The sequence below is a fragment of the Eptatretus burgeri genome, chromosome 7 (assembly GCF_056783735.1).
Source record: "Eptatretus burgeri isolate ZD-2024b chromosome 7, Ebu_testis_v1, whole genome shotgun sequence".
NCBI lineage: Eukaryota > Metazoa > Chordata > Myxini > Myxiniformes > Myxinidae > Eptatretus > Eptatretus burgeri.
The window spans coordinates 36,662,688-36,675,187 of NC_140967.1; the positions used below are offsets into that span (position 1 = coordinate 36,662,688).

The 12,500-nt window shown below is 46.8% G+C and overlaps 1 protein-coding gene across 4 annotated transcripts in view; it reads left to right on the top strand.

Annotated features, from left to right (window-relative positions):
- Nucleotides 1-12,500, top strand: part of LOC147023049 (serine/threonine-protein kinase MRCK alpha-like) — a 328,524-nt gene that overhangs the window by 173,087 nt on the left and 142,937 nt on the right. For all 4 annotated transcript variants that reach the window (XM_085888048.1, XM_085888050.1, XM_085888051.1 and 1 more), the window contains one exon: nucleotides 7,534-7,627. In XM_085888048.1, the coding sequence (XP_085744174.1) occupies nucleotides 7,534-7,627 (94 nt within the window). The remainder of the gene's footprint in view (nucleotides 1-7,533; nucleotides 7,628-12,500) is intronic.

Here is a 12,500-nt window from a genome sequence, read left to right on the forward strand (position 1 = left end):
TATAGCTCCGTGGGTTTTGATCCGATCCTGATAAAATTTGGTGGGAGGTTTATATCATGATCTAGTTGTGTTTTCCTGAGAATGGGCGTGCTGCGCCCATTATGAGTGGAGCCACGCCCAAAAAACGTGTGTTTTTAGGTGTTAGCCGATTTCAATTTGCATCTTCCCCGAGGGGGTTTGTCGAATCTGGCAGGGGTTTCGGTATTTGGTTAGCCCAATGGCACCTGCATAGCCCCACGGAACTCGATTTTTCATTTTCGTCCCAAGATCAAGGTCACAAGGTCACGAACTTTGAAAATTGCAAATTTTGACATAAAAATCATATGACCGCCCAAACTTTGAGAGCTAGGATGACAATATTTTTTATGCATAATCTTGAGGCCATTCCCCACCAAAAGTCTTGAAACCATTTTGCTCTATCTCGAACACCTTGCCCGTGGCACCCCCTTCAAGTTTGTTTTTACGCTGGTTTCATCGAAGTATGGATAATCCAAGGAGTGCGAAATGCCATATAGCCTATATGACGTTATATTGTTCCTGGAATGTTCCAGAGGCAGTTTTGCACCAAAGGTCATAATCCTTGACCTTTGACCTTTAAAGTTCACAAAGGTCAAATTTTCAAAGTTGTGGGAATCGAACCGGGTTTACGACCTTCTTTGACGAACTAACTCCAATAAGCTATAGCACGTATCCTGTTTCCTTATTTTAATGTCCACAACATTGTTTTGTGACCTTTAAAGGTTATGCAAAGGTCAAATTTTGAAAGTTGTTGAACGAAACCGGGCTTTCGACATTTTGCAGCTAATTACCTGTCACTCATACCACATCATGTTGATCATTTTTATAACTTGGTCAAACATTATCACTGTCTCATCCTTGATTTCTGAAACAATCTATATCGTCAAATACCGCTCGTGAACCATCGCAGTCTCCAGACTTATTATTATTATTATTATTATTATTTTTATTATTGTTTTTATTATTATTATAATTGAACAAAACACAAGACTTTTACCTTTTAAATTTATTTCAAAACCGCGAGGTGTTTGGGGGTAAACATTATGTATTCGCACTGTGCTCTGCTGTAAATGGAAAACACAAGACTTAGTTTGGGATGTGGCTGTTAGAGGGGGGAGGGTGGAGCAAGTGAAGTGGGGGAAGGGTGAGTGGGGAGAAGGGAGGGTGGAGGGTGAGTGAGGAGAGGTTAGCTGAATTTGGAGATAGGAACAGCAGCATTAGGTTTACGACGAATTCCCCTGCAGCATTGCCACATCATAGAAGGGTAAGAATACCTTGAACCCCGATCTTTCCTGCTTGGAGAGGAAGTTACGAGTTGGCTTCCTCTTCTCGAATGATCCCATCTTGTCAGCATAAAAGACCTGCTCTGGCGTAAATACCTTTGCCCCGATTAATCCCATGAGTTGCGGTAACCCTCGGAAAATAAGTCTGTGAGAATGGGGGTTCAAGTCTGTGTTTTGGAAAATAAAGGCTTGAGAATGGGTTTTTGAGAATGAGAGTTCGAGTTCGGGTGTTGGTAAATTATGGTTTAGGAATTAAGTTTGAAAGATATTGAACGTTTGGAATGAGGAAGAGAACAATGGGGAAGGTTCTACCTACAATCATTGACCCCATAATAGTAGCCCATTTAGATGCCGCATTTTCACCTCGAGCCATCCCAAATAACAACACGATCTCTTCACCCAACGTCATAACCTTTTTCTGTTTTTTGGCACAACTAACTTTGTCCATTGCTTTATGTTTGGGTGCCATTCAAAGTGGTGCACGAGAAACAACACAACGCTTGTAACGGGAGATAATCGTACATGGTACGCAAATGATGACTCATCTCAGCTCAGAAACCACGATGAGTCGAAATGAAATCCCACGATAACGAAATTGGAACGCAATAGGTTGCCCGCGATTGGTCAACATCAGCAATATTAGAACCTGCGATTATTTGTAGGGTTAATGTGTCTTGAATGCAACTCCCCATGGTCTGTTTCCACAACCGTGTGTGTGTGTGTGTGTGTGTGTGTGTGTGTGTGTGTGTGTGTGTGTGTGTGTGTGTGTGTGTGTGTGTGTGTGTGTGTGTGTGTGTGTGTGTGTGTGTGTGTGTGTGTGTGTGTGTGTGTGTGTGTGTGTTCATCTTTATGTATGTAGTACATGAATGTATGCATCTATACTAATAAATGTGTCAGTGTGTCTTCTCCATAACTCCAAAACTATGAAACCTAGCAGCCTGAAACTTTGCATGCATATTAAGGGAACTCTAAGGACGTGCATCATTGAAAATTGGGTGTTTGGGTTAATTAAAACAACCATTTTGAAGATAATTAATGGCCTTATTTAATTATATCCATTATCAGGCGCATGTTCGGCTACCTCGCTCTATGTGAGGATATTAAGGCGTTTCCTGGGTAACCTCGCTGGGGTCTGAAGCTACTATGTTTTTTGGTCTGCTCAACCATTCCCTGACTTGGAACGGGCCGCAACGATATGTTAACAATAAAGTTTTTATATTTATATTTATATTTTTTTACTTTCCTCACTCATATTATCAAATGCTACGAATCGCTGGAGGGGTGGGGGAGCGGGGAGGGGTGGGGAGCAAAGAATCTATGAATCGCTGGGTACATTGCAGTGCTTATAAATGCCTGCAGACGTCAGCGTTCGTGGCTTTATTTCATTTTACACATGTCATAACCTCGAGAATCTCTTAAATTAAGCTGAATTGCAAAATTTAAGCTCCAGGTTTGACCGTAGCAGCAGTTCCGACTGCTAAAAAAGTGTTCATTTGTCTAATTCGGACATATTTAACATTTGGATATAGCTATCTCTTGCAAACTATTTAATTGGAGTGCTCGCTTGAGTGCTTAAGCTACTTGGCGAGTGCCCTACAGTGGATGGCGGTACAGTTCCTGTTCCGATCGCGATGTGCAGTCGGCCGTTGCTATAAGGTAGAGGTACATATATGGGTATATTTGTATCTGTAATTTAGGGAGTTTCTGAGAGTGTGTGTGTGCGTGCGTGCGTGCGTGCATGCGTATGCCTGCATGTTTGGTTACATGGGCAATGTTTCATCCTATATCATGGAAGCTTCAATTTTTAACCTCAGCAGCATACAAGCGATCACGTCTTCCTTTGTCCTCTTGACTGTTTCTAAAGCAATTGGTTATTTTATATGACTCGGTGTGCGTTCTCTATGAGTTTCAACCATAGACTCCTACAGAGAAGGACTGGAACCTCCCATGCTCGGGGGTTGTAACTTGAGTCTGAAGGATTAACTTGAATCCGGGGCTAAAATGACTTCGAGAAGGGCTAGAGACACAATCTCGGGATCCATATAGGGGTTTTTGAGGACGGCGAGTTCAATAGTGTCATTTTCAACACCACCTGAGGTCATCTTCAAGGTCAAAAGGTCATATTTCAAGGTCAAATTACTGAATTTTGGTATTTTTTGCCCGTTTTTGTGTCTAACTCATAAACGGTGAGAGATGGCTGATTGTAATAAGATGAAAGTGTGTAGAACTGTCAAACTTTGATATTTATTGTCATATATTGTATTACATAAACATTATATGCATGTCACAACACTTTGCCTATTACAACAATGTCTATGTCTATCACTAGTTGGAGAGCTTTTCTTGCCTCCTGAGGCATCCCAAAGCTTTTTCTTTGTCACTTACATTGAGGACATGAGCTTTCAATAGAATGTTCGCTAAAGTAGTACATGCAACATTACTACTAGCTAAATGTGCATCTACAAAGGATAACAGCTCAGCAAAATGAAATCGGCAACGCATTTTAATTTTGTCATACAAATTATAGGCATTATGTACAAAAAAGACGGTTGACATAGTCGGCACACTCAATCCACCTCTATTCAAATTATCTAGAAACTCAGATGACACCTCGTTACCATCTTAATCATCAATGATCTCCTCCATACTAGTGCTATCGCCATATTTATAAACAAGGTGTCCGGCCAAATAAACTACTTTATGCTTAAGGGCATCGTCAGACCCCAAGAGATCCTGAGTGTCTTGACGAGTAATCTCGTCAATGAGTTCACTTCGCTCATCTGGATTTATGGAAGTTGTACAGTTCTTGTCGCAATCAATCACACGAGAACTAGATTCGGGCATAACGTCATGCTTAATGAGTGTTTGCAAATTTACAATTTTCGCTGCAGCCATAATGTCAACTAGGTCAATGTAGAAGTTTCCACCGCTTCTTTGCCTGGCTTGGCCGAAAAACTTTTCCAAGGCTTCATCTGCAAATATAGCAGGAAGAACGTAGTCAAAGTTTTCTTATCTGATCTGCCAGAAGATGCAGCTGCGACAGAAGGAAGGTGAAATGAGGAAGCTCGTGTGCCTCAGTCATCCAACAGAGCTGGCTTATTACAAGCTGAAGAATTTCCTTGCTTGTGCATTCATAAATGTTTACCTGGTCAGTTATGGATCTAATCTGGGACCATTTTGAGAGCAGGCTGTTCTTCTGCAAAGGAAAAAGTCATTTGGGCAGCTCGATGCCATCTTTCTCAACTCTATTCAAGAATAGAAATCCAAAAGGTGAGTGAACTTGTTGGAAATGAAACAACTGCTTGACAGTTTGTCCAGTAGCATCAGTTCTTGATAGGTAAAGGTTTTGCTGGTCTTTTATGACGTTAATGCCAGGAAAATAGGAGCTGATTTTAGCACAGAAGTGGTCGAAATCTTGGATATTGTCTGCAGCCTCATCAGCTGCCTGCATCTTCTTAGCTCTTGATTTTGACGTAGAACATGATGTTGGGCGTGGGGCTGAGGTCACCTGCTTCAAAGCTGATTTCGGTACTCCAGGAAATATTGATGGGGGTTCTTTGGGTCGTTTGCCACCCCTAACTGACACCCAATCACAATTGAAATGTGTCTCACAAATATATATCTCCTTTAAGCACCTCAAGCTTTCTTTCTCATTTGGCATTGCCAATATCCATCTCTCCCTCTCCTCAGGATCTTTTGGGAAGGATATGACCTTTACATAAGGCGTCCCATCATAGTTTCCTCTACAACCAAAGCAGCTGCAACGACGTGGCATATTGTCACCAAAGCAGGAAACAACACAAAGATCCTGTGAGATCACCAGCTGGACAGTTTCTGAAAGAGAAACAAACAAAACATACATTAGTTATCGATGATATAAATCAGCAAGTAGGTGCAGTAGGTGCACAATGTCATGTTTTGTCATGGACTTTACAAAAGATTTCCTCTGAGTTCGACACAAAAACGGGCATAAAATACCAAAATTCAGTAATTTGACCTTGAAATATGACCTTTTGACCTTGAAGATGACATCAGGTGGTGTTGAAAATGACACTATTGAACTCGCCGTCCTCAAAAACCCCTATATGGATCCTGAGATCGTGTCTCTAGCCCTTCTCGAAGTCATTTTAGCCCCAGACTCAAGTTAATCCTTCAGACTCAAGTTGCAAAGCCTGAGATCGTGAGGTTCCAGTCCTTCTCTATAGGAGTCTATGGTTTCAACACAAAATACATTTAATAACACCTGATTTCCAAGCGGTTTACCGTATTTATTTGTTTTCTCAATTACAGAGCCAAATTCTTTCCACCTGTGACTGTGTGTGTGTGTGTGTGTGTGTGTGTGTGTGTGTGTGTGTGTGTGTGTGTGTGTGTGTGTGTGTGTGTGTGTGTGTGTGTGTGTGTGTGTGTGTGTGTGTTTGTTCATAACATATGACACCTACCCCCCCCTCCCCACACGTCTCTCTCTCTTTCTCTCTTTCTCTCTTTCTCTCAACGTTTCTGGTCGGTGGTTATGTCCGGACGGTGGTTATCTCCAGACGTGTCCCGTTTGGCAGTTATGTCCGGACGGACCTTCCTCTTACAATGTTTTCCCTTGTCCTCTCCTCACACTGCTTTCCCATCCTTTTCCATTCCTTCATGCTGCCTTCCCTTCCCCCACCCGTCCTCGCTCCCCCACCCCTCCTCACTCCTCCACCCCTCTGTCATCCCCCCTCCCCTTATTATACTTGTCCAAATGGTGGATATCTCCAGACGTGTCCAGACGGTGGTTATGTCTGGATGGATCCTCTCCTCCCGCTACCTTCCCCTGCACTCCCCTCACACTGGCTTCCCCCTGCACTCCCCTCATGCTGCCTTCCCCTGCACTCCCCTCACGCGAACTTCCCCTGCACTCCTCATGCTGCCTTCCCCTGCACTCCCCTCACGCGAACTTCCCCTGCACTCCTCACACTGCCTTCCCCTGCACTCCCCTCACGCTGCCTTCACCTACACTCCCCTCACGCTGACTTCCCATGCACTCCCCTCACACTGACTTCCCATGCACTCCCCTCACGCTGACTTCCCATGCACTCTCCTCACGCTGACTTCCCATGCACTCCCCTCACGCTGCCTTCCCATGCACTCCCCTCATGCTGCCTTCCCATGCACTCCCCTTACGCTGCCTTCCCATGCACTCCCCTCACGCTGCCTTCCCATGCACTCACCTCACGCTGCCTTCCCATGCACTCCCCTCATGCTGCCTTCCCCTGCACTCCCCTCACGATGCCCTCGCCTGCACTCCCCTCACGCTGCCTTCCCCTGCACTCCCCTCACGCTGCCTTCCCCTGCACTCCCCTCACTCTGCCTTCCCCTGCACTCCCCTCACTCTGCCTTCCCCTGCACTCCCCTCACTCTGCCTTCCCCTGCACTCTCCTCACGCTGCCTTCACCTACACTCCCCTCACGCTGCCTTCACCTACACTCCCCTCACGCTGCCTTCACCTACACCCCCCTCACGCTGCCTTCACCTACACCCCCTCACGCTGCCTTCACCTACACTCCCCTCACGCTGCCTTCACCTACACTCCCCTCACGCTGCCTTCACCTACACTGCCCTCACGCTGCCTTCACCTACACTCCCCTCACGCTGCCTTCACCTACACTCCCCTCACGCTGCCTTCACCTACACTCCCCTCACGCTGCCTTCACCTACACTCCCCTCACGCTGCCTTCACTTGCCTTTCCCTCACGCTGCCTTCCCTTTCCGCAACCCTCCTTGCTCACCCATCCCTTCCTTGCTTCTCTCTTCTTCCTTACTCCCCCACCCTCCTTGCTCCCCCCTCCTTCCTCGCTCATTCTGCTTCGATCTCCCTCCCTGATCGATCTCGCTCCACCCCTGATCGATCTCGCTCCACCCCCTCCTCGCTCCACCCCTCCTCGCTCCACCCCCTCCTCGCCCCCTCCCTCCTCGCCCCCCTCCCTCCTCGCCCCCTCCCTCCTCGCCGTCCTCCCTCCCCTCACCGCTCCCTTCCCTCCTTCTTACTACCCCTCACCTTAATATTCCCGTCAGTGAAGCGACAGGTTGTATTTGCTGGTATAAAATGTGAGCTTTAAATAATCTGGTGACTGTTGAATAGATACTGAGAATATAGATGCTTTTAAATATAAATATGGAAATTATATTTGAATGTCAAGTTACTGAGGTGTGAATGATGTCTTTCGGGTTCGTTACTCGTTTCTTTCTCATTTTCAAATAGCGACATCAAACCAGACAACGTTTTGCTGGATATGAATGGCCACATCCGCCTTGCAGACTTTGGCTCCTGCTTAAAGCTTCAAATCGATGGCACGGTAAGCTATACATAAATTGTATGTGTGCGTGCATGCCGCACGCATGTCTGTTCGTTTTTGTCAGAAGATTTGCAGCTCAGGATTCATAATGGTAAAAGTCGCACACTGAATAGTAAAATAATACCAGGGCCAGTCAACAAGTAACCTTAACATGGCGATATAAATTCGAGAATGTAATGTGTGTAGTGGTAAACGACATATGTTTTATCTATGGGTAAGAGTCACGTATTGGCTGTTTTAGATTGGGCAACATTGAGCGTATGACATCAGTAGAGCAGTTCCAAGATGGTGGCTCCCTTACAAGCATGCACCAGGGAGGAGCAATGGTCTGTCATCCATTTCTTGGGAAATGAGGGTGTGAATCCCAGTGAAATCCATCGCAGAATGAAGATGCAATGTTGTGACACATGTTTATCGCTGAAGCAGGTGTATGGGACAGGAAGTTTAAAAGTGGATTGTCCAGTGTGGCAGATGCTGCTCGTTCCGGCACACATGCATGCAATAAACAATTCTGAAAAATATTTTAAGGCTACTTGTTGTGACTGGCCCTCGTAAATTCTTTTTCAAAGCCTGACGTTTCGAGAATGAGCTCGGTCTCTTTCTCAGAGGCGTTAAGAGTGGTGTGATAGTGACACCACCTTAAGTTATGTTGGGGATGGTTCTGCGTGTTGGATTGGTCCAAGTCTTTGCCTATCACATTGCTTCCTGCTTTCAAATAATTCTTACATTTTTGTTGACGTAATTGATTGCGTAGTCTTTGTTTGTGGGGTACAAGTCAACGTGTCGGGTGATTGAGTTTTCACAGGAATAGCAGGCTCGATAACCTTGCAGTTCACACTTAATTGCACTGCAGCCTCGATAACCTCGCAGACAGCTGTGTTCGTAAGGATGCTTGTGGATTGTGGGTATGAATCCTGAGCTGCAAATCTTCCGACACGTATGTATACAATACAGGCGTGAAGCTCTTCACCTGGTGTGCCGTTGGGAACGATTTGCTCTTCGTGGTGCAAGCACCATCCAACAACTTTCCTTTCTGTACAAGCTCCTTCTCCGTGACCTGCACCCTGCAAGCTTGTACGACAAACCACCCATTGATTCGGACTTCCCCCAGGACGTCGTTGCATGCTTCAGCAGACAAGTAATACGCGCTTTGATCAAAGACACATATGCCGGACGGTCCCATTACGAAACGGAGACCATTTCCTCCAAGCTTAACTGTGGGATCCTCAATAACAACCTCATCAAGCAAATTGAGGAAGCCATCCACACGATGTGTCAACTACGCCATGATCAGATAAGAAAACGACTCTTGGCCAATTTAAATGGCTTGTATACATCTCCAACAACAGAAAAACGTGGGTTTCACAACTTTTCTGACATGGCTAACAACGACAGAAGCCCATTTACTCGAATGCGGCCTGAACTTTAATACGAGCGATGCTACTATGGTAGACTTCATCGCTGCTCCCAAAGCTATAATCTACAATCTACGCACCAAAGGAGATGACTATGAACAACTACCTGCACAACTTTCTGCACGACGGTTCAAAAATGCTGCAAAGTTTCCGCCAGGACAAACCCATCGTAATAGGCCCCGCTGACAAAAGTCACCCCACCATTGTAATGAACCATCCGGATTACAGATTACAAACAAAAAGCTGAAGTTCTATTGGTCAACACCACCATCTATCAAGAAAAGCCTTGTGATCCTTGAAAGATGACTACCACCTTACAGAAACTGCGTCATGTAAACCTCCTCACAAAAGAAGAATGGTTCGCCATAAGACCATTTGACAGTCATTCCACGCTTCTACGGGTTAACAAAGATTCACAAGAATGGTGTCCTACGAACGACCCATCATGGACCTCTGAAGAGCACCCACTTACAATCTGGCAACATGTCTTTTCTACCGACTCAAAAACCGAACGAGACATTTAGCACACAGCGTAAATAATGCCATAAATCTTTGTCGACCGATTCAGACATGTCTGCCTTGAGAGTGATGAATTATGGTCTCATTCGATGTGATTTCATTGTTCACATCCATACCCATCAAATTAGCAATGCACACCATGGAACATTAAATCACCAACGCCCAATATATAGCAAGAAACAGCCACCTCAGCTCTGTGCATCACATGTCACTCATTCAACTTTGCCTCAAATAAATCTACAGTCGGACCCCGATATTCACTGTTCCACTATTCACAGACACCCTGCATTCACGGTTCATAAAATGTGACCTGCTTCTATATTTGCCATGATGTGCTTCACGTATTCACGGTTTTTCATGGGTGTATTCATGGTTTTTTTCGTGATTTTTGATTTTCCCTTATGAATCACGAACCTCCGGGACAGGTCAGGTCAGGTCAGGTATGGGAGCATGTGCCAGAACAGCGCGTCGCTGCGTCCACTTTCCGCCGGTACTCCAGTGGCCTCCGTCTGGCCATCCCCCAGGCAGATGCCAGGCCCATCCCCATCTCCTTGAGATGATGGTCAACCTGCTGCAACCATGAGGCACGTGGTCGGCCCAATGGCCTCCTCCACTCATGAGACTCCCTCGCTGAGAGAATCTGGTGAGCAGGATCAGCGTCAGGAAAACGAGCCACATGTCCATACAGCCGCAACTGACGCTCACGGACGATGCAGGTAACAAATCTCATCCGAGTCTCTCTCAGCAACCGCTCGTTGGACACAAAATCCGACCAGCGATAGCCAAGGATTCTCCGAAGAGCTCTGGTACCAAAGGAATTAAGTCTCCGTCTCAGATCCTTGGTCAGAGTCCAAGTCTTGCACCCATAGAGCAAGACTGGAAGTACCAAGGACCTGAAGACTCGGACTTTCGTCCTCCCGCACAGGTACCGGCAGCGCCACACCCCATGATCCAGTGAATCCATGACTCCCCAGGCCTGACCCAGACGTCTATTGACCTCTGACTCGCAGCCAGCAGAGACATGAATATCACTGCCAAGGTAAGTGAATCTCTCCACGACCTCAACATCCTCACCACAAACAGACACAGACAGGACAGCAGCATCCAAGATGTCACCGAAAGCCTGGATCTTAGTTTTGACCCAAGAAACCCGTAATCCCAACGGCTCCGACTCCTCATTCAGCACCTCGATGGCCCCCAAGAGGATGTCTAAAGTCTCCGCAAAGATGACTGCATCATCTGCAAAATCAAGGTCCGAGATCTTGACATTGCCAAACGATGCACCGCAACTTGATCTCTCAGACATCCTCCCTAAAATCCAGTCCATACAAGTGCTGAAAAGTGTGGGGGCAAGTACACATCCCTGACGAACTCCAGTAACAACTGGAAATAAGTCAGAGATGGTACCACCACACTTCACAGCACTCTCAGTACCAGAGTAGAGTTGACATCAGATCGATCAGTTTTGGTGGCAACCCACGAAGACCAAGAATCCTCCAGAGGACATCCCGATTCACTGAATCGAACGCTTTACAGAGATCAACATAGGCTGCAAGCAGCCCCTGCCGAAACTCTCGTCTGCATTCGATGAGGACACGAAGTGCAAGGATACGGTCAATCGTTGACCTCTTTGGTGTAAAGCCTGACTGCTCTGGACGCTGGTGCTCAAGCAGATGGTGACGAACCCTATCAAGAATTATCCGAGCAAAGACCTTGCCCGGCACTGAGAGCAGCGTCACCCCTCGGTAGTTGTTGCAGTCTTGGCGATCACCCTTCCCTTTCCAGAGAGGGACAACAAGGCCCCTCTTCCAGTCAGTTGGGATGATGCCTGTGTTCCAGGCAGAGCACAAAACTGCATGCAACGACACGAGTGCAGCATTTCCACCAGCCTTGAGAAGTTCAGCATGGATGCCACAGATCCCTGGAGCTTTGCCCCGTTTCAACTGGTTCACCGCAGCCCGTGTTTCCACAAGCGAAGGTGGACCACAGTTGATTCGAGGGTCAGCAACAGGGATTGTAACACCCTTGACGTCCAACTCGACAGCTGGGGGATCAGCCTGGTACAACCGCTCAAAGTAACCGGCCCAGCGGGCCTTCACTTCAGACTCCTCTGTCAAGAGCCTACTACTCTCTGCTCGAACTGCAGTGCTCCGAGGGATGGGCTTGGATGAACGTAATGCGCGAATTCCCCTGTAAGCGGGACGAGAATCACCTGTCCACAGGTGATGCTCTACCCCCTCACAGATTCCTCGCACATAGGCCTCCTTGTCCACCCTCAGTGCACGTACAGTTTTACGCCTCAGCTCCCTGAACAGCTCAGCTCTGCCATTCAGTCTGGCCCTGCGACTCTGGTCAATGGTATCCAGTGTCCCTTGAGAGACAAAATTCTTCTTTGCCCTGCGGTGAGCTCCAAGGCATCCACCGGCAACATCAAGGACGGTGGTCTTGAAGGCGCTCCACAACTCTTCAGGACCCCCCAAAGCACCCAGACCCCCCAAGTATCCACTCAGCCTGTTCGCAAACTCCTCAGCTACTCTCTCATCCCTGAGCTTGGCAACATCCAGCCTAGGCTGGGAGGGTACCATTCTCCAGGATTTAAGGTGCAGCTTTAGAGTTGCTACAACAAGCCTGTGGTCAGTATTGAGGAACTGAGCACTCTGGTAGACCCTGCAGTTCTGGATCATCCTCCAACGACCGTCAATGAGGACATGGTCAATATCCTTTGCCACACCGCCAGCGTTGGAATACCAAGTCCAGCGATGAGCTTGTGGGCGCTGAAACCATGAACCAGCCACCCTAAGTCCATGACTTCTTGCAAAGTCAAGGAACTTAGTGCTATTCTGGTTCATAGTTCCTGACCCATGGGGACCAACACACACCTCATAACCATCCCTATCAGTTCCAGTCGATGCATTGAAATCCCCCAAGACTAGAAGTGT